The sequence below is a fragment of the Haplochromis burtoni genome, unplaced genomic scaffold, assembly GCF_018398535.1.
Source record: "Haplochromis burtoni strain Fernald_Lab_line unplaced genomic scaffold, NCSU_Asbu1 Contig_18, whole genome shotgun sequence".
Taxonomy (NCBI): domain Eukaryota; kingdom Metazoa; phylum Chordata; class Actinopteri; order Cichliformes; family Cichlidae; genus Haplochromis; species Haplochromis burtoni.
Window position 1 is genome coordinate 930,630 of NW_024582379.1, and position 25,413 is coordinate 956,042.

Below are 25,413 nucleotides of genomic sequence, written 5' to 3' on the forward strand. Positions count from 1 at the left end.
GTTTGAACTCATCATCTGTATAAAAGACACCTGTCCACAGCCTCAAACAGTCAGACTCCAAACTCCGCCATGGCCAAGACCAAAGAGCTTTCGAAGGACACCAGGAAAAGTATTGTAGACCTGCACCAGACTGGGAAGAGTGAATCTACAATAGGCAAGCAGCTTGGTGTGAAAAAATCAACTGTGGGAGCAATCATCAGAAAATGGAAGACATACAAGACCACTGATAATCTCCCTCGATCTGGGGCTCCACGCAAGATCTCATCCCGTGGGGTCAAAATGATCATGAGAACGGTGAGCAAAGATCCCAGAACCACACGGGGGGACCTGGTGAATGACCTGCAGAGAGCTGGGACCAAAGTAACAAAGGTCACCATCAGTAACACACTACAACGGCAGGGAATCAAATCCCGCAGTGCCAGACGTGTTCCGCTGCTGAAGCCAGTGCATGTCCAGGCCCGTCTGAAGTTTGCCAGAGAGCACATGGATGATACAGCAGAGGATTGGGAGAATGTCATGTGGTCAGATGAAACCAAAGTAGAACTTTTTGGTATAAACTCAACTCGTCGTGTTTGGAGGACAGAAGAATACTGAGTTGCATCCCAAGAACACCATACCTACTGTGAAGCATGGGGGTGGAAACATCATGCTATGGGGCTGTTTTTCTGCCAAGGGGACAGGACGACTGATCCGTGTTAAGGACAGAATGAATGGGGCCATGTATCGTGAGATTTTGAGCCAAAACCTCCTTCCATCAGTGAGAACTTTGAAGATGAAACGAGGCTGGGTCTTCCAACATGACAATGATCCAAAACACACCGCCCGGGCAACAAAGGAGTGGCTCCGTAAGAAGCATTTGAAAGTCCTGGAGTGGCCTAGCCAGTCTCCAGACCTCAACCCCATAGAAAATCTGTGGCGGGAGTTGAAAGTCCGTGTTGCTCGGCGACAGCCCCAAAACATCACTGCTCTCGAGAAGATCTGCATGGAGGAATGGGCCAAAATACCAGCTACTGTGTGTGCAAACCTGGTAAAGACCTATAGTAAACGTTTGACCTCTGTTATTGCCAACAAAGGTTATGTTACAAAGTATTGAGTTGTATTTTTGTTATTGACCAAATACTTATTTTCCACCCTGATTTACGAATAAATTCTTTACAAATCCTACCATGTGGATTCATGGATTTTTTTTCACATTCTGTCTCTCACAGTTGAAGTGTACCTCTGGTGCAAATTACTGACCTCTGTCATCATTTTAGGTGGGGAACTTGTGCAATCGGTGGCTGACTAAATACTTTTTTGCCCCACTGTAGCTAATCCATCCACCCACCTAAATCCTCCCCCGTGAGAAAAAAAGAAAAAAAAAGTTTAAAAGCGACTAAGAAGAATGACTAACAGACTTCATGTTGCATTTTCAGAGAGCGATGCAGAGCAGCTTGACATCACTTCTTTAACTGAAGCAACTACTGCCTGTTCAAGGATTAGTTTACAACTCTGTTTTAGACCCCTCTTAGATTTAAGCCAGAGAGAAAAAAAGCATCATTTTAATGTTATTTGTCAGATGTTGTAAATATGCATACATTATTTGCATGCATCTCCCCATGAAAGAAAAACAACATTTGCATCAACTTTGTTGAAGCATCAAGTCATCAGTTCCTACTTGTGACAGTTTTAATTCAGTCAGTGAGCTTCCACTTCAGACTTAATATGAAAGGACCCTAGATGGTAATACATGCAGTGAATGTGCCTTTACATCAGTTAAAGGTCAGCTGGCACATGCGGCTGCACCGACCATTTATTAAATGATGTACGTTTATGTCCTGTGTAAAAACTTATGGCTCTTCCTTTTCTCCATCTCTTGTTCTTGCACTCTATTTCACAATTCCTTCTATTCCGCCATTTCTTCTCCCTTGTGTCTGCGCGTCACAGTCTTTCACTCACATGTCATGTTCTTTCATGTTCTTTAGTTCTATCAAATTTAATTCCATATGAAGTCAGGCTGGGGGCGAGTGAGTCACTTGACTTCACGGTGCAGTTTGAGTAGTTGCAAATTTGGCTTAAGACTATTTATAAAGGTGCTGCATTTGTGGTTGATTTTTGCACTTAAAACACTGCTGACACAATTTCTTTAAAACCAACTAACAAGTTAGCCTAAGGAGCTTGGAAAGAAAGCGACTTCTTTACGTTTCGTGAAGATGTTCCACTTCTCATCCAAGAAGCTTCTTCAGTTCTAACATGTTAGATCATCATATAAATAGACTTGTTTTTAACTTCAAACTTTCTTTCAATTTCATTTTTCATCACACTGGCATAACCCAGTAACTGTTGCATCATTTATTAAATTAATTGCTTGGCTGGAAAAATATCAAGAAAACTGTAGAAAGAAGCTCAGCTGAAAAAGGTAGAACCAGACAATATTAGCATTTGTCTTGAATGGCTACTGTTACAGCTAATTAATTAGCGCATTTGCTGTTGGAATAACTAGGTAATCAGTTCAGATCTAGCAAGTGTGCCTAGTTTGAGATTAGAGACTTGCAAACGCAGACAGTGATTTGAATGCATACTGAGTGTTGTGCTTAAAACTGAACAAAATCTGAGGCAGCACAACAGGCTATTCGAGACTGAGTAAGGGTGTCTAACAGTGAACCTGTCTGACACCCATACCTCTAAGGCCTTTCTTATATATATTGTAAATGCGGTCTATCTGTCTCTCCATCATGTGCTCACTAATTCACCCATTGTTCCCCTTAGTCTTACCCTAATTAATACTCTTTATCTACCTGTTTCTCTTTCTCTGCCTCATCCATCTATCCTTCCATCCATCACCCTCGCTGGCCTGCCCAGGTCATTACCCACTGTGATGATGGTTTTGTTGCACTAATTAGGCTAATTATAGTTGTCAGTTCTAACCTGGTCCTCTGCAGGGACTTTGTGATCCTACTGTGACTCGATCTGACCTTGGCTATTGACTGTGTGTGCATGTGTGTAATACCGCTGTTGCCATATCTGACCTCAACACTGCACATGTTGCCCCCGTTTTCACTTATTTTAAATTCTCTCTTTCAGTTTGTGTCTGTTTGTTTCTCTTCTAACCACCTCCCACTTGGTAACACTTACACTATTTTTTTGGACCGTTCTCACCCTTTTATACTTTACCTGGCACCACACACATAAATCGCCCCATTGTGAGAAAACAACATGCAATTTAACTTTACTATTTCATGACCAGTCCACAAACGTCTAATGTTTTATTCTTTCAGTTTTAAGACGACACTAGATCTGAAGTTGTCGACCACCAGTTCAATTCCATTTTACTCGATCAAATAAAAAGCAAATATAACACACTCTCTGCTAGGCAATGGGAGTTGCTCTGAACCTATTTATGTGCAACAAGTATGAGCTTTATCTTTTTTTTTTATCATTAAAAGTGCAAATTGTCTTTGTGTTTTTCAGTTGGTGCAGTTATTTTGGTGACTAAGTTGTTTTAAAATATATATACTAGACAAACATTACAACCTAAAATCTACAAAACTAATCAAACTCATTATTAGACTGCTGCCAGGGTCCAAATTTGAATATTTAAAGGTAAAAGTCAAAGTAAAGCCTAATCTGTCAGGAAGGTAAAAACATGTGTCACAATAACTGTGTCACATGACAAAAGTTTGACACCACCACTGAAACACATCAATATGTGAAATCTATTGCTATAAGTAGTTATTATTGGAGAGCGGCAGTATTTAGGAAGCAAGGCGAATCAGTTCCAGAGTGGAACCACTGACTGTTGAGTAAGTTCCAAACCTCCACTGGTGTTAACATCAGCATACAAACTGTACGCCAGGCCACATAGCCTACCTTGGAAATTTGTTTGCCGTTTTTACATGAAGGTAGTGCTGCTACAGGAGACATGTTCATATAAATGACATAGAAGATGTCACCTCATCTGTTGTGTGAAAGCAGTGTGGAGTCGTGATGCCAAATGAGAGTAAACGCATTTGATTTAACCTTCCCTAAAGAGTAGCCATGAGCTAAATGGTTGCCTCAAGAATGACTATTACTCAGAAGCCAGGTATGCGGATATAAGGTGGAGCAATACTTCCTATGGTGAACATCTGTGGCTATTTTAATTATGCACATGAACACAAAGTCACTGAAAGATTATTGAACGTTTATCACTCTGAGAAGAATAAACTCTATTAGGTAAACTGGCACGGTGGTTAGCACTGTTGCCGCACAGCAAGAAGGTCCTGAGTTCAATTCCAACATCAGGCCGGGGTCTTTCTGTGTGGAGTTTGCATGTTCTCCCCGTGTTTGCGTGGGTTCCCTCCGGGTACTCCGCTTCCTCCCACCGTCCAAAGACATGCAGCTTGTGGGGATAGGTTAATTGGATAATCCAAATTTACACTAGGTGTGAGTGTGAATGGTTGTCTGTCCCTGTGTGTTGGCCCTGCGATAGACTGGCGACCTGTCCAGGGTGTACCCCGCCTTTCGCCCTATGACAGCTGGGATAGGCTCCAGCGCCCCCCGCGACCCTGAAAAGGATAAGCGGAAGCGAATGGATGGATGGAGGTAAACTGGTTTTCTAGCTAGTTAAATTTCTGCTCTCTATAACTGTATCTCCTTCTGTCATTTTCAGCTACAATATGCCGTTATATTAGATAAATATCCAATATATGCAATCATACTGTATTCTATATGAGCAAACGTTATATTTTGAAAGTATACCGATACAACAACACATAACACACATTTCAGCAGTTTACTCACATATTTATATGTTTCTTATTTCCAAAAAGTGGCTATACAGTAACAAAGTGGAGAAAAGAAAGCCATGCGCCATTATAAACATTAAAAATAGTGAGCAGACTTTTGGTGTCTTAACAAATATAAATTCAAGAGACAAAGAAGAATTGTTTGCCTTTGGCTGTGGACCTGTGGTCGCATACTCACACATTGAAACTGTTTATTTCTCACATTTGTTTATTACTTCTTTTTGAAAAAGAAGATATGTGTTGTGTTATCATTTGGTGAGATATATTACGCCTGACACAGATAATTAAAGCAATAGGATTTACATTGTCCTTACACACCACGTCTTTTGGCTGCCTGCACTTTATGTACCTCAAATATTATTTACCACTTAAATTCCATCTTTTATTGAAGTGTTTGTGAGTGCTTGACCTCTAACTGTTTTTTTCTTTGGGTTAGCATCTTGCAGCCTGGAGCAGCCAGGGACTGAACCACCATCCTTCTGATTAGCAGATGACCTGCTCTACCACCTGAGCTACAGCCACCCCTTAGTGGCTCCAGGAACCCCTGGAAACCACTGGTCGCTAGCAAAAAATATGTATTCTCCAATAACTAACTGGGGAATTCTTGGCTGTTACTGGGTGAACTCAGTCACAAGACGTGTGCTGTACCAAAAACCTTCTCGTGAATGCTTTGATCACTAGCAGATTTATGTGGTCACCCCCAATATGCATGGAAGATGCCAACTTGTCTGCAAACAATCACTTACTAACCACAGAGCGGTAAGCAGAATAAAAGGTGTTTGGTAACAGTGAAACCGACACATTTTAAGGAGAAGTTCCAGCAGACACTAAGGGTTTTAGCGAGTAGTTATCAAGTGTCGGCGTGTTCCATGCAAACTACAATCAATGAGGTTTTTGGTGCAGCGCCGTCTTTGCGACCAGCATCAGCCTGCAACCTCCAGGCCCAGCATTAGTTCTAGTTACACGTATTTCTGAGTTAATTCGTGTTTTTACGATGATACCTGATGCGATCTGTAGAAGTATGTATATGGGTGTAAAAGCTAGACTCATTCAGTCTCAGTAGGAGCATTCCTGCCTAAGGGTCTGACATCTCTTCCTAATTTTTTTTTTCTTACATTTCTATTTCAGGTTGCCTTTTATTTCCACTTTACTCAGCCTCAAACCCCCTGTAACCACAAAGCATCTCTGCATGTCTGGTCCTGTCTCATTCTGGCTCTCAGCATGTGCTCCTCTTTAGACCGCTTCCATCCCTCCCTCTCCCAGGCATCTTTCTGCTTTAATGAAACAGATGTCCCTTCATTAATAAAGACCTGCTCTACCATGATAATGAAGGAATGAGCAAGCGTGCACAATAGACGGGGTGAGGACGCATACAAATGGATAATATTTAACATATTTGTCCGCGTCATACTACGAGCGAGAACACATTGTATTACATCAGGAACACATAACCTCACAAAACACACACAGACTGTTACGTGATGTTATCAAAGTTTTTCCATAGGCTACTGTTTTTTTAAAAGTCACTATTGGTTAAAAACACAGATATCGTGCCATACGTTAAGTCACACATGAAATGCTGGAAAGGATTTTTACTGCTCAGCTGTCCATAAATTACGCAAAGAAATAGAGCGTTTACCTGAGGCTGAAGCACAGTGTGAATCCCCTCATGCCCCTGAAAGAGTACGGTAGCTAAAGGAAGTGCTTGGTTAGTTTCAAGGAGAATTTAAGTAGCTTCCTGTTGTGCTCTCATGTCTTTTCCCCATTGAGATTCCCATGTGCTGAGACATACCAGCTGTTCACAAAAGCTCTCATCACCACTCTTCCTCAAATACAGATTTGTGTAGCATAACCGCATGTGTTCATATCCACTTTTTAATACTCAGTCATGGGAATTATCTTTTTAAAGCTACCGATCTTCTGCTTCTACTACCACTACTACAGATCAGTTAATCAATTTTTAATGTCCAAAATACTGCCTGTCCAAAACAAATCAATCAGCCAGTGAACTCTGGAGAACGGGACAGGGGAAGGTGAAGAGACATGGGAATTGGAGGGCTCCAAGGGCCACCGCGCTCTCAACTTCACACAGCTGGCCTCTTCGTTTTTGCCTCCCTGTGAACCACTAAAGGAAGGAAATGAAGGACCCCACTCCACTTTCAAAGGGAGAATAACTAGCTTTAAGGTCTCCAAGCTGCCTACCATTGTTTTTTGTGCTTGACGCTAAACACTGTTCTGTTAATGTTTCATATTTATCTCAGTCAGACAGAAACACCTCTTGAAATCATCAGCTGTGGAAAAACATGTCACATCATTAGAAAAGGGCAGACAAAATGTTAACTTCTCCCCTGATAAAACACTAGAGACAAACTGAGCGTCGTGGCCTTCCACTCAGTGGTGAAATACTGAATTTCTTTCAGAGGCCGATTCAGTCAGCTCCAAACTGATTACGCTAACAAGCCTCCGCGTTTTCTCTTCATTAGACCATTTGCTCAGCCTTGTCCGTACTGGCCAATTTAAAAATCAAATCAGACTAACTCTGACTATTTTGTCCAATACAGGGTAATGCACAGAGAGGACGCTGTTATCTGCCTAGGCTCATTGCTGAACACTGTCTCTGTGAGCTGATGAAAATATCATCACAAATAGCTCTGGATCTAATAGACGACACACAAATACAGAGAAGAAATATTTAGTTAGATGTCAGCGTTGCTTTTGTATAAAAGCCACAGACTGACCTTCTATAATGTACCTCTGTTTAAACAGGGATCTACACTAAAAACAAAGCATCTTAGGCCAAAACAATAGATGGAAGAAGAATCCAACCGGTAAAGGAAAACAAAGACATCCATGTCCACTTCCACAGGAACAAAACTTCATTCCTATGATTCATTTGTGCCTTCAGGTATATCAAATAAGCATATACATGCTGTGCGATGTGTATAACGCAGTTCGATTATGTGACAAATTTGATTTGAGATGAGTCTTGACACTTAAGTCAGTCAAAAAATGCAGTGCAATCACAGCTATGCAAATCACCAGCCATCAATCAAAATGGCCAACCGGTAGCTTCCCTCGGCATAAATTACTTGGCGACAGGTAGTTTGGGCATGCAAATCAATAGTAAGTCAAACTGATTGATTTTTTTATAGCTCAAACAAGAATCATGTAGAGTGTACAACAAAATTAAAAAAAAGGCTGATTAAACAAGAAAAGGAGATAATGAATGTTGAATTTTATGGCTATTTTAGGGACATCAAACTTGACATAATAGGATTATCAAATCATCATTCTCACATGCCATTATGAGAGATGGGTAATGAAACTGGTGTCGGAGTTAATAAATTGTCCTGTAAATCTTTTCAAGCTGGAGAGAGATATCTTTTAATTTGCTCATATTAGTACAGAGCTTGTCAAAGAGAAAATTATGCCAGAAATCATCATGCGAAATTAAAGAAGTTACTTCTTTTATTGTGTTACAGTTAGAAACTATCCTGTTAAATTGATCTCAAGTCAATGAATAGTGAAAATAATGTCTCAGCAGTCTGAAGTGGTCGTCCTGCTACAATCAATCACTGTCTTCTTTTTTTCCCCTTTTCCTGAATTCTCACAGATGCTGTTAGACTAACAGATGGAATTTGATTTCCATCTTTGAGAGTGGAGGTGGAGAGGAGACTTGGCAGGGCTAAGAGAGCCACTTGAGAGCACTGAGACCTACATAGAATTAGAAGGCTTTGGAGTACACCCATGAGGTCACATTTACTATAACGAAGGTAAATCAAATGTTCAGCTGTCTTGATTGGAGAGAGAAACAGGCTAAGCAATGAACGGTTAGAGAAATGATGGATAGATGGCAGATGGCACACACAAACCTGGGCCAGTTGTGAGCTTATCTCTGCCTAGAGGGCGAACAGACCATTACATAGTCTGTGGCCTGCCAGATGAGATCAATCAATTACAAAAAATAATGGAAAGATAAAAAAAAAAGGAGTGAGATATCCACATAGATTTCATGTCTTTTTTTTATATGTTGGTGCCCTTCACAACAGATGTGGTATAAAATCTTGAATTTATAGCTGGAATGCAATAAAAACAAATAGTATTGGGGCAAAGCAATTTTCAGACCCAGGATTGTGGTGTCACCCAACTCACGCACCCATACCTGTTGCATTCCTCCGTCATACCATGCTGCTTACTGCTTCCGGACAAATGGAGGTAGACGCGTATGGATGGACAACATAAGAGAAGACACAAAAGACATGGTGTAGTGAGACGAATGTAGTTGAATATGAACATGGGATACACACAAATGAATGCAAGAACACGAATGAACGTAGGCAGGGAGGTGCACGGAGAAGAAACAGAGATGAGCGTGAGGGGATAGGAAACAGCATGTGTGAATGTGGTCCCAGTGCAAAGCTGAATATTACAGTCCTCTCCATGTACTGAGGATCAGATCAGATCAGCTCCTTTACTCTAATCAGATCCTTTACATGTAGATTATGCACTGATATTAAAGTGTAGTAAAGCAAGATAACACCAAAGGTCCATCAAAGCAACACATGAGTCCATAAATAAACATATATGCTCTCACAACTGCAATAAAGCTGGCCTTAGCAGATGCAAACCTTTTTCTACAATACACAACAACACATCCACCAAGAAAACATGCAAGCACACAGCACGTTCACACGACAAACACTCATTCAAAATGCACCATAAGATAAGAAAACTGTGTCAGTAGAAGTAATGAGGGCCTAAAAATGAAGGGGGGGGGGGAATGAAAAGGGAGGTAGACACACAGAGATAGAGGAGCCATGAAAGGCAGCAGCACCTGAAGAGGATGCCAAGACAGTAGGAGGTCTGGAAAAGGGACAGTGGCGAATGGAGGAAGATGAGAGGAGGATCAAAGAAGAGGACAAAGGGATAAGGAATGAAGGTGCCAGTTTAAATTAGGATTTAAGAAAATGCCCTCGCAACCTATTCTATAGGTGAAGGCTGTTTTTATCAGTATTTTAAACTTGCAAATGGTACAGTAGCCAATATTTTCTTTATCAGTTTTGTCATGCTGTACACTGCTGGCGCAAAAATCATGGCGCCTGGGCTCGAACGTGGCTATACCATGCCAAAACATACTGCCAAGCGTTATGTTAAAAATAGACGGAAACATGTCTGCTTAAGTTGGTTTGTCAACAACAAATATCAACACAAAAATTATTAATGAAGGGAAATTTTTAGAAATGATCAGCGCTTACAACCCTAAGAGCATGAAGATGAAAAGTGGATGAACAAATTTAAAAAGAAAAAAAAAAACAAGGGAAAAGAAACACTGTACTGGCTTCTATGGGTATTTTTATACCTGCAGAACTGGGTTAGGGCTGTGATCCATTGCAAGTGTTGGAACGCCAAACAGACTGCAGCTGCTGTCTTGCTCAACAGAGAAAGCTAAAACCTTTATACTTTACTTTAAAGATAACAAACGTCTGATACTGAAAACATAGCTTTTTGTCAGACAAGATTATATTCCCCGTCATTTGAAAGCAAGTAACTCTCATGTGGGACACCGTCCCTCTTACTTGACATTGCTTTTGTGTGTGTGAACACAAACTGTTGCAATTTCTCTGTTTTTTTCTAGTGGAGAAGCCAAGGCTCCTTTTAGCTTTACACACCAAATAAAAGTGTGCCCTTTTCAATACACCTATGTGCAAGAAAGCCAAATGCCCTTTAACATGTACTGATTATCTACCAGCTGGAAGAGCTGGCATAACGTAAAAGACATAGATACAATTGTATCTCAAGTTGGAGACTCGCTACATATGCGGCCATTTCCCGACAATCCTTGTTTCTTTGATCGTTTCGAGCTGAAGAATAGCCAATGAGGATGGGAGATGTTATGAATTAATGATGAATTCAAAGTGAATGCTAAGAGGGCTGTAGAAAGCAACATGGGAAATAAAAATATGGCATATAGCTAACTTACAATACAGTAATGCGCCGTGGCTGTGACTGTCAATGCACTGGCTGTGACTGTATCATCTATTATAGGAAACACTATATATGCAAAATGTGACTTCCTGTAGCTAAAAGAGAAAAATGGAAATGAGCAAGGAGCTAAGAAGTCAAGGAAGGAAAGGGAGGATTGCATCTCGACGCCCAAAGTTAAAATGTTAATTTGGTCTCGACCTTTTAGAACTTATCTAATGTCGATGAGAGCCAGCAGGAGCACCGGCATCCACCCACGAGCCTTCTGCAGTCAAACTCTACACCCCTAATTATGTTAACCTGCTACTCAAATATATTAATAAGTGACCACAGATAGGGTGTTTGCGGCGGAAAGCTTGGAGAGCGGGGAGGTGCAGGAAGGAGAGAGAAAAGAGAAAAATGATGGGGAGACTAAAGCGATAGAGGTGAAGCGAAACAGGTACTAGAAAAAGAGAGCGAGACGGAGGGGAAGACAGCATATGAGGAGGAGAGAAAGAGCCAAGAGGCCCTCTTGTCATTCATTACAGATAAAAGCAGTTATAGGTCAGCGGACGACACACGCATGCAGGATTGCATGCATGATGTAGCACACACTGGGCAAGAAACACACATTCACACACACACCACTAGATGCTTTGTCCACCTAAAGCCTCCCCTCTGACTTGTCACTGAACAGCAGAGTATTGCTTTCATCTGCCTTTCAACGTAGAGTAACTGACTCCCTCTTTTCCTGTCATGTTTCCTCAATTTTCATCCCACTTCGTCTTTACCCTCGCTCCCGTCTTGTCTCTTTTTCTTGTCTGATGTTGAATCCTTTCCCACTGCTCTCTCCACCTCTTATTTCCTTCACACGGATTCATACCTGGCTTTTCATCTCTCTATTTTGTTTTCCACCATAACTCCTTTATGGAGTTATAGACGCAAAACTAAAAACGATTTTGCCTTTGAGGTTTTAGCTTTTAAACTCTGGCACTCCAGCTACTACGGCTTAAAATCTCTAGATAGTGAAACGGCAGCTTTAGATTCACTTGCTCAAACTGTGTTAAGTTATACATTTTTAAATAAATATCAATATCAACCGTTGTTAATATTTACTGGAGCTCTCGAACACAAACACACACTTTAGTCTTCTATCACTTTTCTTCGTAATTTCATATTCTTTCTTCATTTCCTTTGTCCTTTACTTGACAGATTCTCCTGGTTTTCTTTACTCTTCATCCTCTCTCGCACCCTTTTATCCTGCCTCCTTCCTTTACCTCCTCTGTCACTCTTTCTCCCGGTCTTCTCAAATCCTTCTTTGTCTATTTTCTTCACGTCCACCCCCACCCGTCTCCTTCTCCCCTCCTGTCCTGCAGTTCCCCCTCCCGTCAACTCCGCTGTACCCAGTGTCATTGTACAGATAATTATTTATTAACGTGTTTATATCACCACCGCCCCTGTCTGTCTGTCGCTGCCATCTGTGCCCAGTTAGGTGCCCGCCTCCCTGTGCTGTTATGCCCTGCCCGGGGGGAGAAAGCCATACATGAGGACACAGATCAGAGACTCCCACACAAACACAAGCACACTCTCTCTGTCTCTGTTCCTCTTTCTTAGATGCACAGTCCCACACACAAGCACACCTTCTGCTGTCAGCCCCCACTCTCCCCTGCACTGCCCCTGGGGCCAGGTGGGGTTAGCCTGGATGAGAGGCACGCAGCAGTAGCCACCACAGTCCCTTCTGTCCCGTCCTGCTTGCTTTGTTCCCTTCTGTCAGCACTATGTATAGAGAGAGGTGGTGGTGGTAGCAGCGGTGTTACCTTGATAAAGTTATTTAGAGGACGCGAGAGGAAGGCGCAGTTAAGGCACATAAGTGAACTAACTATGCATCGCCTGGGAATCTTTCATCAAGCTTTGAGGGGCATACAAAGCAAGTTAAATTAATTGTATTGTTGCCTCCTGCTCTTGGAATACTTTTAAGAAAGCTGTGCTGGGAAACTGCAAATAGCTCCTTAATGCACAGACACAGGAAGTTATGTGGTGACAAACTACAGGGGAGAAAAAAACAACACAAAGTAAGAAAGGCCAAGAACAACTTCAGTGCATTCTGTGATTGATTTTACTAGGCCTCTCGACAAGTCACAGGATAAAGGTGAGCTCTCAGGACAGCATCATATTGATTTGCACTTCCCTCTACGGAGCAAGTGTACCCAAAACATGGCACCAAAATGCCCTTCACAGGATAACATAACAATCAGATAACATCAGTGTGTGTAAGGTTTAAGGGTTTGATTTTCTTCTTTAATATGTCGCCCAACTGTAAGTTGCCTTCACCCAGACAAACTGGCACAAAGCCTTCAGAGTTTTTATCGAATATATCATATGGCACAGTGACTTATCATATGTTAACGTATCCTAACCCAGTCTCGAAGGATTTAAGGATTTGACTGCGTGCCATTCTCACTCTGCTGTAACATGACAGAATGGGGGAGGAGGAGGAGGAGCACAATGAGAGAGGAATGAAAACGACCGAGAGGGATAAATGAGGAAACAATGAGAGGAAAGGAGATGTAAAGATAGAGGGACAAAGAGAAAAGCCTCTGGGACTGTAAAAGGATTGTGATCATGCATCTTGGATCTCAATAAGTAAACAGAACAAATGTTCTCCATCTCTTCTCCTCCTTCTCTGCTCTTCTCGCAAGCAGTTCCAAGTCCCCCGCTGTCCGTTCCCTCAACATGATCTCTATCTGTTGGCTTCTCCACTTCTTGGCAGACGTTCTCAGTCTTCCCCTGCACTCCCCATGGCAGCTTTCGATCATCCCCTCCGTTTTGCTCCACATCTCACTGCATTTCTATAGTTATCACTGCATTTGTATTATTCGTTTTCTTTTCATTCCCACTTCTGTCTGACAAATGGCGTACACATGTTGGTAACTTTCTGTATGAGTAGAAAGCTGAGAGGTAGGCTGCAAGAGGAGGTGGTCTTGGTGGCCTCCTCCATTAAGGAGGAGAGAGGAGTGTGGATACTTCCTCAGGGAGAGTGCTTCATTAGCGTGAATGGTACACAGGAGAGCATGTAGAAACTGTGTGTATATGTGTCTGTTTGAGTGCCTCTGTCTATAATTAGGAGTCACAGTGAGTAGCACTGTGGATCACAGTTAGATAAGTGCTCTGGCAGCTAGCCAGCATTGGAGATTAGCTCATGCGTGCGCACACACACACAAGCATGCACAAAGACAGCCCCCACTTCTTTAGCAGTGCTGTGTGGTTGGTGGTTGGGGGCTTCTGCCATCTCTGAAAAGTACCACCTGCGCATGGACGGGGCCACTTGGAAGTATCCAGTTTTAGCTTGACAATATCTGTCGCTAGCTGGAAACCACATCCACAGATACACCAACCCACCTGCGCTTTCTCATCTCCCTTTCTCATTTTAGGTAGTCAAAAAGGGACATGCAATAGGAGCCCAGAATAGTGGATCAAAGATGTGACACAGCCACGTATGCGTGCAAACGCTATGAAACACTCAAAAAAGGGACTTTTCTTCTTTTAACCTCGGGACAGCTGAAGGCACCCGCGTGCTGTGTTGTTGGTGCTATAAAAATGCAGTCTTCCTATGTAGCTGTCTGCTACCACTCAGATATGTACTTTATGCACTCTTGTTCATATTTGTGATGTTGCTGCTGGTAATTTTGAACAGAAAGCAAGTTTTAAAAAACACAAGATGAGAAGTGTAGAGGATTTTTAGTTGCCGCCAACCTTTAAACCAGTCAGCCGTCACTTTGTTCATATAGGTGGTTTGACAAACTCACACACACACAAAGACAACAATTCCTCCAACATGCAACCTCCACCTGGGTAGAGAAACCTTTCATCTTAATGTGACTGCCACTGGGCAGGCGGGCAGGCTCGAACACCCCCACGCACATTCATGCACTCTCTCTCCATCGCTTTCACTCTCTCCACCTGCTGCCCTTTTTCGCTATGTTGATGTCAGCGCAGCAATGGCACACACATTAACACAAGTGCTAACTCTGCTAGTTGACTAGTAAATGCAGATGTATGTTTTACAAGGCACTTAATCACAAAGATTCAATGTATTTACAATTCAAATGAAGTCATGGAAGCATTGTTTCTCCTGGAGACTCTTTTGCTCAAGCCTTTATGAGACGCTGCAAAACATTTCATCCTAATGCCATGGTTTACAACTTCAGTCAGAACTTTAAGACTGCGCATTTGATATAGTGCCTCTGACATCATCTCCAGTTTTATTTTGCCTCTGCTTCAGGTTTATCACTCAGTGCCATGCTGTTATTTGTTTGGAGGATAAAAAATTCACATCTTAGAGCATGAAAGGAGCTCAGAGTGAGTGGCGAATGAGTGGGAACCAATACACAGGATCCTTTCTAACATTTGCTAAAACATTCAAACTGTAAATAGAAAAATTTCCTTACCTATATTAAATAGGGTAATAAATACTGTGCAGAGTGACTCAATTTATGTTAGTCGTGTAGGTTTATTTACATTTTTAGTTGACACGCCGTTTGTTATGTACTTGAGCATAGGCAGTTCTGTAGTGTAGATGTTCAGTTGAACAGGAACCAAAAAGGTTAGATCTCCAACTACCAACACATAAATATGAACATTGTGTACTCTTTTTTACAAAAAAAGCTGAAAAAAAATAAATAAAATAATAAAGCATCCTATTATTTTGGGGTTAAGGTGCCAAATTGCATTTATTTACTTGCAGTCTTGAACAGAAAAATTAGTTTTAGTGGTTGAATGCTTTGAGTGATTAATTTCAGACTTCTCAGAGAAGTCAAGTGTGCCGGCTCAAATTTGGGTATAAAAACTTTAACTTAGTTTGCTATCCTAACAAATAACAATATTTAGATAGATTTATTACTCTACTTGTGCTTTCTTGCCTTTATTGCAGTTAAATTACATTTTTCATAATTGCAGATGATTATATATCAGCGAACCTCAGGAATATTAAATCAGTTTAACTTAAAGTTAAGGAAAGCTCACTTACTGTGAAGTTGTATAATTACACTAGGACGTTTTTGCAAGACCTGCCTCCCAAAAATTTAAGGTCTTTTCCACCAAAGTGGACATTATGAGAACTGCGTTAAGAGGAATCTGTGCCTTTAGCCTCCTCCGTTTTGGTTTCCACTTGGTTTGACCTTGCAAATGAGGTTTAGCTCATTATGTTGTTTTCACTGCAACAGGTCCAGAAGTGACTAATAATTCAACATCACAGCATTACTGTCAGTCCTTGAGGAGTTTAATGAGAAAAAAAAGAATCATCACCACGTGCACATTAGCACACAGGCACACACAAAAATGATGAGGTATTCTTGCAGCAAACCTGTATGTTTGGGTAAAAATAACTCAACTCCACACACAGAGGCAAACAACCGTATGCACATACAAAGACGTGGAAGTGTGTAGGTGCCCTTGCGTAAATGGGGCACCGATGGCTTTTACAGTCTCTTTGTGCTTTAACCTTCAAACACGGAGGTTATTTACCTCAGAAGCAACAAAAATGGTTCCTTTGTAATTGATGGTTAACATAAGACGTGTCCTTGAAAACTCGAAGGTCTTCATGTGCAAGCGTTATACTGAATCAATGCCTGTGTCTATCAAGGCTTGTGTGTATGTTATGTAATGCCAGGGTGGGCTGAGTAGAGAGGGGAGGGAAGGATGAAGCCTGTCTGGGGAAGGTCACAGGTCACGGGCGTCAATAAAAGGCTTGCATATTGTGACAGCTGGGATCGCAGTTCATAGTGCAATGACGGGGAGGGTTAAAGTTCACACAAGAGCAGGAGAAGAGAGACCGGGACACTACATTCAAGCACTGGTGCTCTGAATCCTAAAGCATGCTCGACTTTAGTACAGTGCAGGAAAGTAGGCAGGGAATACACTTTAAAAAACAAAACACACAAAAAAAAACTACTTTCTTTAGGTCCCCAGAGGAATTTTCACCTTGGGAAGTTCCTGAACTTCCCTGCAACATAATATTTTCTGTGCAGCGACTGACTTCACAGCATGTAAACTTTTCATACAGCTCGCGTGGAAGTTGAAATGAAGTTGATGAATCTTTTGAAGTGAAAACACTTAAAGAATATTTGATAAAGTGGTCCACTTTGAACAGTTTTTCACTTTGTGGACATCTTCTGGGTTGTTAATTTGTTGGGATGGCACATCCCATTCTTTAAAGCGCTTTACAGGGAAAATAAGACCCTGTAAATAACATGTGGATACCGAGAAAAGATATAGATTTAGATTTCTTCAAATGGGCTAAACTCATGATTTGGCACTTGAATGCTTTGTGAACTTAGAAACGGAGACTACACTGCACACTGTTCAGTATCTGAAACCATGCCATTTGTCAAGCTCACCGGCTTATAACAGAGATGATCTGCACCATCGAATTGCAGTATAAGAGAAATTATCTGTACCACTGTCTTCTGCTTGAACAGATTTTTCCCACTCCGACATAAACCACAGAAAATATTACATTGGCTTTTTCAGTGAACTCCAACAGACAGAGCAGCTCAGTTACATTGATTTAAACAAGAAAAGAGATGATCTTGGAGCCAAGATCTTTCTCGGTCACCATCCCTTTTAGGCAGGATTGATTCACATAGGTATAATAAATAGGCAGCATTCTTGTCTACGTTACAGGACAAGGCAGTGCAGGTGGCATTCATTATCGCACGGAGGGTCTCCACACTGGGGCTTGATTGATTCTTACAACTGGGTCAATGTACTATTTGCCATGATTTTACTTCACAAAACCAGCATCCATCCGCCGATCTACTTCAGTCTGTAGTGAGACAGTCATTCCAGATGTGGAGTGCTCATAATATAACTGAACATTTACATGAGTAAAGTCAGGTTAATCAAAGAATGTAATCAGTTCTAACAGTGGATGTCAAGAACTGGATTAGCTCATTTTGTGAAGCAAAACAAGTGAAGATCAGAGTAGAGCCGTACAGATGAATCAAGCCCTAGTACCAAGACCCCCTGTGCTTCCATCTAGTACATCAAGATAGACCACTACATAGACACAGTCACGTTCAGTCAGGTGATAGCAGAACAGAGACACTCACTCAGTTGTCTCCTTGTTGACAAAGTAGTGCTTCCATGGGCCTTGATGCCCTGTAAACAAAAGAGATGATGACACAAAAGAACAAGCAGCCAAAAAGAAAAAGAAAAGAAGAAGAAGAAGGGGTCGGAGACAAAGAGGAATTGTATTTAGATCAGAAGAGGGAAACATAGTTTTCAACTTCACAGCAATCCTAAAGGAGCCTCTAACACTTCCTGCCAGCTTAATATGCATGACTGTAACTTCTCATTATGTCTAAACACCGCTAACAGGTCTTTCCAAACTGAACAGGAATAGTCATTGATGCAAAGAAGCTTACAATGCTTAGAAAGCTGAATCCTTGTTCCTTCTGTTGGACCGCATCATGTCTTCCACTACAGTTCATTTGTTCATATCTCACTCACTCATTGTGTCTCTATACATGCGCACCTGATACTTTCTTTCCGACGACTCGGCAATGCGAAACGACTGCACACTCGCTTCCTTTTTATACTACTGAAGAACTGTGTGGTGTTTTGCGTCAATGACATTGGTTTTTGATGAGCAGAAGAAGAAAATAGAGCTAGTGGGTGACACCACAGCAAAGTAGAGGGTTTATAAATACTGGTGCTTTGTTCTTCATGTTCCCACACATGCTTGTTCTTTCCTGTACCCACACAGAAATTCACTTGCCAAAAACTACAAATGTTATAGCAATTCCACAACAATGTGTTTAAAGCCAACAGACAAGGACATCATTTTTGGGCAATTGTGTAAACATGTAGGAACAATACCCAGCTAACAGCATTTCCATGGCTTTTTCCCTCCGCAGTTACCTCCGTTATCCATATTAATGATGTCCCAGCTGGCAAGGTTATATTCCTGTTACTATAATTATTTGAATTTTTACACTGTGAAACAAAATGTATGAATAAATATGATTAGTTAACACTTCTCTTAAGATACCAGAGGAAAAACATTGTCTATTTATAACATAATCTTAAAGTTTGTTATTTTTTTGTCACGCTACAGTAATTTTTTTAAATAGAGCCCAACGTGTTTTCGGTTTTGCTGACTGCATATCATTACTACTTAATATAATGGTCAGCTCAGGAGCCCCAAATGGACTACTTAATGCGTCCAGGCTTTGTAGTGGTAAAATGTTACATAATCTCCTGTTAACAAGACTTTCGACTGTTAAGGAGGCCTTAATGGTGCCAGTAAAGTGTTAGCCTCACCAAAGCTGATTCTAAATTGTTTTATTGTTCCCTTTATTTTACTGCATTTCAAAACATTATGAAAACAGCAGATGAGCTATATAGCATTTTAGATGGTAAATGGTAAATGGACTGATTTTTATATAGCGCTTTTCTACTCTCCTGGAGTACTCAAAGCGCTCTATACAACACGCCACATTCACCCATACACACCCATTCACACAACCACTCTATGCTTTGTCAGTGCTTTTTAACTAACATACACTCGTACACATTCATACTCCGATGGATGCATCAGAGAGCAAGTGGGGGTTAGTATCTTGCCCAAGGATATTTGGCATGCAGACTGAGGGAGCCAGGAATCGAACCACCAACCTTCTGATCAGCAGATGACCTGCTCTATCTCCTGAGCTTCGTATGTGTGAGGTAAATTTACCTCACACATACAAAAAAAGAAGGCACAGACACCCGACCTATGCGACTATTAAACCCTTCCTTTACGACCCACAAAATAAAACATATAAACTAAATAAATAAATGGCTGCTTGTACTGTGCATTTATTATTACTGAGCTGCTGCACACAATCTCTTCAACTTAATAAGCAAATCAACCTCTTAGAGGTATGACAGGATTTTATTATGTACAAACCCCATACTAGAGCCTGACTGATATCTGATTTTAAAGTTCGATATCGATACCGATATTCTTGTGATTTTTTTTATCTTTCAAACGCTTGAAGTTTAAACTGATTCCCTAACAGTTTTGTGTGTGTTTACTTATGATTCATTACCAAGATCATATAATAACAGAATATAACAAAGACTAAAAAAATAAAATATTGCCAGTCTTGGTAGCCAGGGATCGCTCCGCCAGGATTATATTGCTCAGCTCGCCTGGGAACGCCTGGGTGTTCCCCCGGACAAGCTGGAAGAGGTGGCTGGGGAGAGGGAGGTCTGGGCTTCTCTGCTTGGGCTGCTGCCCCCGCGACCAGGCCCCAGATAAGCAGAAGAAAATGGATGGATTGACTAAAAAAATATCAATCTTTCATGGATTACTTTTTTTCAAATTTGCCCAAATTTTTGTTTGTCGCACGTTACCAAAAGCTGTAGAGTGACCTCAGGTGGACAAAATATGCAACATCAATAGCTACAACATTTTTAACTGGAAGTTATAAATGCGATACCCGTGTACTGGCAAATATTTAATGTCAGCCCTGTCAATATATCAGCTGACCTCTACTCTAAGAAGTGCAGCCAGCCAACCTCCGAACACATGCACCCATCATGATTTTGTTTGTCTTCATCTGTTCAGCTTGATCCCAAAAAAATAAAAAAAAGAATACAAATAAAATCACTAGACAAATATGCCTGCACTGTGCAGCAGAATATCAGGAACCAGAAATATAAGGCCTGTCCTCTAACACCTATAAGACCCTAAACCAACAAACTGCCTGCAGTACTGAGAAAAGGGTACCAGTCTTGGAGAGCTCAGACTTTCATCAGCTTAGTAAAACACACAAAGACTTCTTGCTTCATGGTCATTATGCCCTGTACTGTATGCCTACATGTAGCCTCTTCTGCAGTTCTCTTCTGGGAGTTTTGCACAGCAACTTCAAGCCTCCTCTAGAAACCTTGTAAAACAAAAAAAACAAAAAAACAAAACCACCTTGATTCGTGAACACCTGCTAAATGAGAGAGAAGCTTTCTAAGGCCTTCTTCTTTGAAGAAGTCTGGTATTTTGATCCTTGGGTTGCTCCGTAAAAAGACCAGGATGACCACACTTCACCTCCTACAGAATCTTCTCCAGAAGACACTGACATTTAAAGTTTCTTAGCCTGCCTGGCCAGCTGGTCTGAGGATTATCAGCACATGGTTAGAACTGAGAATCCTCAAAGTCAGTGGGTAAAACAAAAGTTACTCCCAACAGTACCACAGAGTTTAAAACGCTGTCTGAGTTGAAAACAGAATTTAAAGTATGGAGGACTGACTGGTTAAAGAGGAGATCTGTTGAGTGTCTACATCAGCCTGGGATAGAGGAACCAGACCAGATCCTTTTTTCTTTTTATTTAATCCAGACCTGTTGCTTAAGGTGAAGAAACTCTTGTGCAGTTTGAAGACAAAAGGCTCTGAATGCTAACCAGTCCAGTGAACTGATAGGTATGATGAAAGGATTACAAGAGGTACCCGTTTTCCTAAAAAGCAAGTCTTTGAGTTATTACCAACTCAGCCTCAGGTACATGCTACTTAGTTAAGCCATTTTTCTTCTCTATATTTACTTTGTTTTAACCAATTTATTTGCTGTCTGAAGCATCTCTTTTAGGCTAAACAGTTTCTTTTGAGTTGGCTGTTCTTGACTAGCTAGCTTTGTAATCTTTACAAAAGAAATATAACAAACTGTCTGCCATTTTCTAGGAAATTACCGATCTCCTCGGGTGAATATGACTACTGATCTTATTTTTGAGACAATATCAGAGCACTGAGACAGGAAGTCATCTTCTAAGATTTCCACGTGTATATTTTCAACATTTCTGGTGTTTGATTCACTTGATTTGCTGTTTTTTCAGCCTCAGTTGTAGTGCACGGTTCTTTCTGCCTACTGCTTATATTTTTCTCCACAGCTTGTCCCTCAGTATTATCAGAGCTACTGTCTATCACCTCACTGTTATGCCTCACAATTCGTTCATTGTTCAGTGTTTTCTGTGCCCGGTGCCAGTGGGGGCCTTCCTTGTTCCATGCAGAGCTACCTGTGGGTTGCAGCTGACCTGTTTTGTGCATACCATACCACACTCAAAGCATGTCATGTTGCTACATTGACATTTTGCATTTAACTTCTAAAATCTGTGCTGGATCATTCAGATACATGAAAGGCTGTCTTTGAAAAGACTAAAAATGCTGCAGTCGTGCGAGAGAAGACACAACTGCCTCATTCATCCGAGAGCCATATGAAACGTTCTCATGGCCCACTTGTTCTTCTGCAACCAAGACAACCAGCTAAGATAAGGGAGGCGAACCCTTCTCAAATACAGTCAGTATAACTTCGGTACGAACATTACCCAAGATGCTTAATCCGCACAGTAATTTACTAAAATAGTCTTACCTGCACACACAGGTTGATAAATAAAAAATTTTAAAAAGCCTCAATGAAAAACACCAAAGCATCAAACTAAATCAGCAGCTTCACACACTCTAGCAGCTACTAATGCTCTCAAACTCCCAGCATGCAGTTAGAGGAGTGGAGAGGATGGACACAATCATTTGAGAGGACAACATGACTTGTCTGTGATGACAGAAGTGTGCACTCCATCAATCAAAATAACTTTTCCTTTTTCTTGACCTCCCTTACTCAGCAAGACGTAATGCAGCCCAGTTAAAGTGGAATAAAAGAGGAACACTGTGAAAAGTTGGCCCTAAAGGTGTGCTGCTGTGGGATGGAGACCAGAAGAAACCTGTAACACAGCATGAATAGCGACGAGGAAGGCCAAGGCAGGGTGACAGTGTAACGGTAATAAAGGAGTTGAGAGAGACGAGCGAGAGGGACGGACTGTGAACAGAGGGGTACATGGGTGGAAAGGCTGATAATAAAGATGAGAACAGAGGAAGAATAAAAGGATATTAAGGAATGGATGAGAAATGTGAAGAGGATGGAAAGAAAAGAGTAAATAAAGGCAAAAGAAATGCTTGGAAGTTTATGGACAGATCAGACTGAAGAAAAGTGATGAATGTAGGAATAGGAAAACCAAAAGCAATGAAGGGGCACAAACAAGGAAGAAACAATTAAATTTCAGACAAGTAAGTAAGAAAGAATATGAAAGGACACGACGTGAGTTGGATATAAAGTAATAAAAAGAGAAGAATTTATGAAAACTATAAGTAGGACAGAAAGCTGCATCTCTCACGCTCCTCCTCGTTCTCGCTTCCTTCCTTTTCTCTTTTAGCAGCACCATTACTCAGTAAGGACTAGGCTGTACAAAATGATCTACTTTACAGGAATAGGAGTCGGAGACCTACATAGTCACAATCATCACTGGACCCTCCATCCTCTGGCTTAAACTGGCACAGACGTGGAGAGCACTAATGCTGGAGATCTGTATTAAATACTGATTCAGGATCCCCAGCTCCAGGAAGACACGGATGGATAAGTTAGCTGTGATTTTTAGGAGCTCGCATTGAAAACGGGGGTTCGCTGAACATGATCTGTGTAACCATAGCAGTAATAGGTGGCTATAAGTACAGGAATACTACACTAAAGGCTTCTTTTCCCACCGGACTCGATTGATCAATAACTCTAGACAAAAACATCCCTAGAACAAAGGCAAAGAAAAAGGATGCTTTAGTTTGTACAAGTGTCGGGGCAATCATTTCACTTGGCTAAAAGGTGGCTCCAGTTTGCAAGCATCATTACTGCAACTGATCAGTTAACTGGGGACCTTTTTTTTTTTTTTTGCAATCAGTCTACTATTAAAGAGCTGACATGGAGAAAAACAACCTAAAGTTTTGAACACATTTTTGTGGAAATGTGATGATATGCAAACAAAGATCCTTGAAGCAGTTGCTGTGAATGTCTTAATGTTGTAATTCAACCACAAGCTGAAAGAGAACAACAATGAAAAAAATATTGTCTGCTCAGTTGGTGAGGTCACAGAAGAAGAAGAAATCTCTGCCCCAACCATGATACACAGCCGCTGAAAAAAAAATATCAATCTGTACTTTAAAACTTAAACGGTACAGGAGACTATACGTGCTGCTTTTCTCCACAAAATTGTTTTCTCAGAAAGAACTTTAAAGGGCTGTCCCCACAGGGAGACGTGTCAGCAGAATAAACTTGTCCTTTGCTTCGGGGTTATGCACAGACATATATAAATATCTATTTCTGTTTTTGCTGCCCTGCACTGACATTAGCTGTCAGAGTTTTAGTTATTCAACACATCTAATTATGTCTAAACATTTATCTGCTAGTCTTGAGCAGCAGTGAAACCACAGAAACTGGAAAGTATGCTATTTTGAAAGCAGAGTGATTTCAAACCTAAGTCTAACTCATAAAAATACAGGCTTCTTATGCTTTGTGATCCATTTAAACTCATGGACCAATTTCATTAGGTACACCAGTTCAACTGTTTGTTGCTGTAAATACCTAATCGGCCAATCACATTGTAGCAACTCAATGAACTTAAACATGTAGACACAAACGAGATGCCACGCTAAAGTTCGACCCAACTATCAGAATGTGGAATAAAGGTGATTTATGTGACTTTGCACGTGGAGTGTTTGTTGGTGCCAAACTGGCTGGTCTGGTATTTCAGAAACTGCTGATCTGGGATCTTCCTGCATAGGCTGGTCAGATGATTCTCGATTTCTGGTGCAACGCTTGGATCAGAAATGGCACACTTGATACCACATGACGCGACAGTCTGCCTTAGCAGTTCTGCTATGTCCATCCCTTCATGACCACAGTGTACCCATCTTCTGATGGCTGCTTCCAGCAGGATAGCACACCATGTCATAAATAAGGCTCAAATCATCTCAAGCTGGTTCAATTCAGTTTCATTTATACAAGATCCAGTCACAACAACAGCAGTTGCCTCAAAGCTCTTATATATATATATATATATATATATATATATATATATATATATATATACACACACACACACACACCCATATGACAGAGACCCTACAACAATACAAAGAAGACTCCAACAATCGAACAGCCTCTGTAGCGCAAGCACTTAGCGACAGTGGGAATCGCTTTTAATAAGAAGAAACTCGCAAAATTGGAGGCAAGAGGAGGTTCAACACTGTAGTAGCAATTTCTAGAAAAGAAAGTATCGAGTAAGTATATATGGGTTTCGCTTCCATCATAAGGTAAATTAAACTCTTATTAAATGTGTTGTTTACAATCACTTTGGCTTTTAACAACAGCCACCAACTATAAGCACTAACACTTTTATTTTCTAAACCTAAATATGTATAAATGGTTGTGTTTTATCATGATGACCTGTCAGGTGGTGTTAGTCTGTGAGTTTCAATATTCACTCAAAAAAAACGCCGGCACATTTTCATTCGAAATGACCCACCAAACTCAAAAAGATGCTCCTTCTCCTCATTAAACGTGGGAGAAAAATGTACTCCGTAGCACAGTGTACTGCTTTTGAGACAGTAAACCAGAATGAGAGACAAAGAGGAAAGAATCTGCATGATCTTCTTAAATGTTTCTTTATTCAAATGTAATGGCCCACAAACAAACCATAAACGACGCGCTCCTGTCATTCTTTTTAGATGCCACTGAGGCGATAGGGGATGAGGAGATGGGTGGGAATAGAGCAAGGGGAGAAAAGGAGAAAGAAGTAGGAGGCAAAAAAAAGGAAAGTTGCACAAATCTACTGAG

At 41.0% G+C, this 25,413-nt stretch overlaps 1 protein-coding gene across 7 annotated transcripts in view; it reads right to left on the reverse strand.

Annotated features, from left to right (window-relative positions):
* Positions 1-25,413, reverse strand: part of ccser1 (coiled-coil serine-rich protein 1) — a 126,520-nt gene that overhangs the window by 27,954 nt on the left and 73,153 nt on the right. Inside the window, exons 11-12 of one of the 7 annotated variants that reach the window (XM_005916142.3) lie at positions 17,837-17,885; positions 8,929-8,961 (exon numbers count right to left, since the gene is read on the reverse strand). The exons of 2 other annotated variants lie outside the window; for them this stretch is intronic. In XM_005916142.3, coding sequence (XP_005916204.1) covers positions 8,945-8,961; positions 17,837-17,885 — 66 coding nt within the window. In that variant the 3' untranslated portion in view covers positions 8,929-8,944. Of the gene's footprint in view, positions 1-7,519; positions 8,962-17,836; positions 17,886-25,413 lie in introns of those variants that run through there. 4 more of the 7 variants (XM_042218331.1, XM_042218330.1, XM_042218332.1 and 1 more) reach the window with 4 other exon arrangements.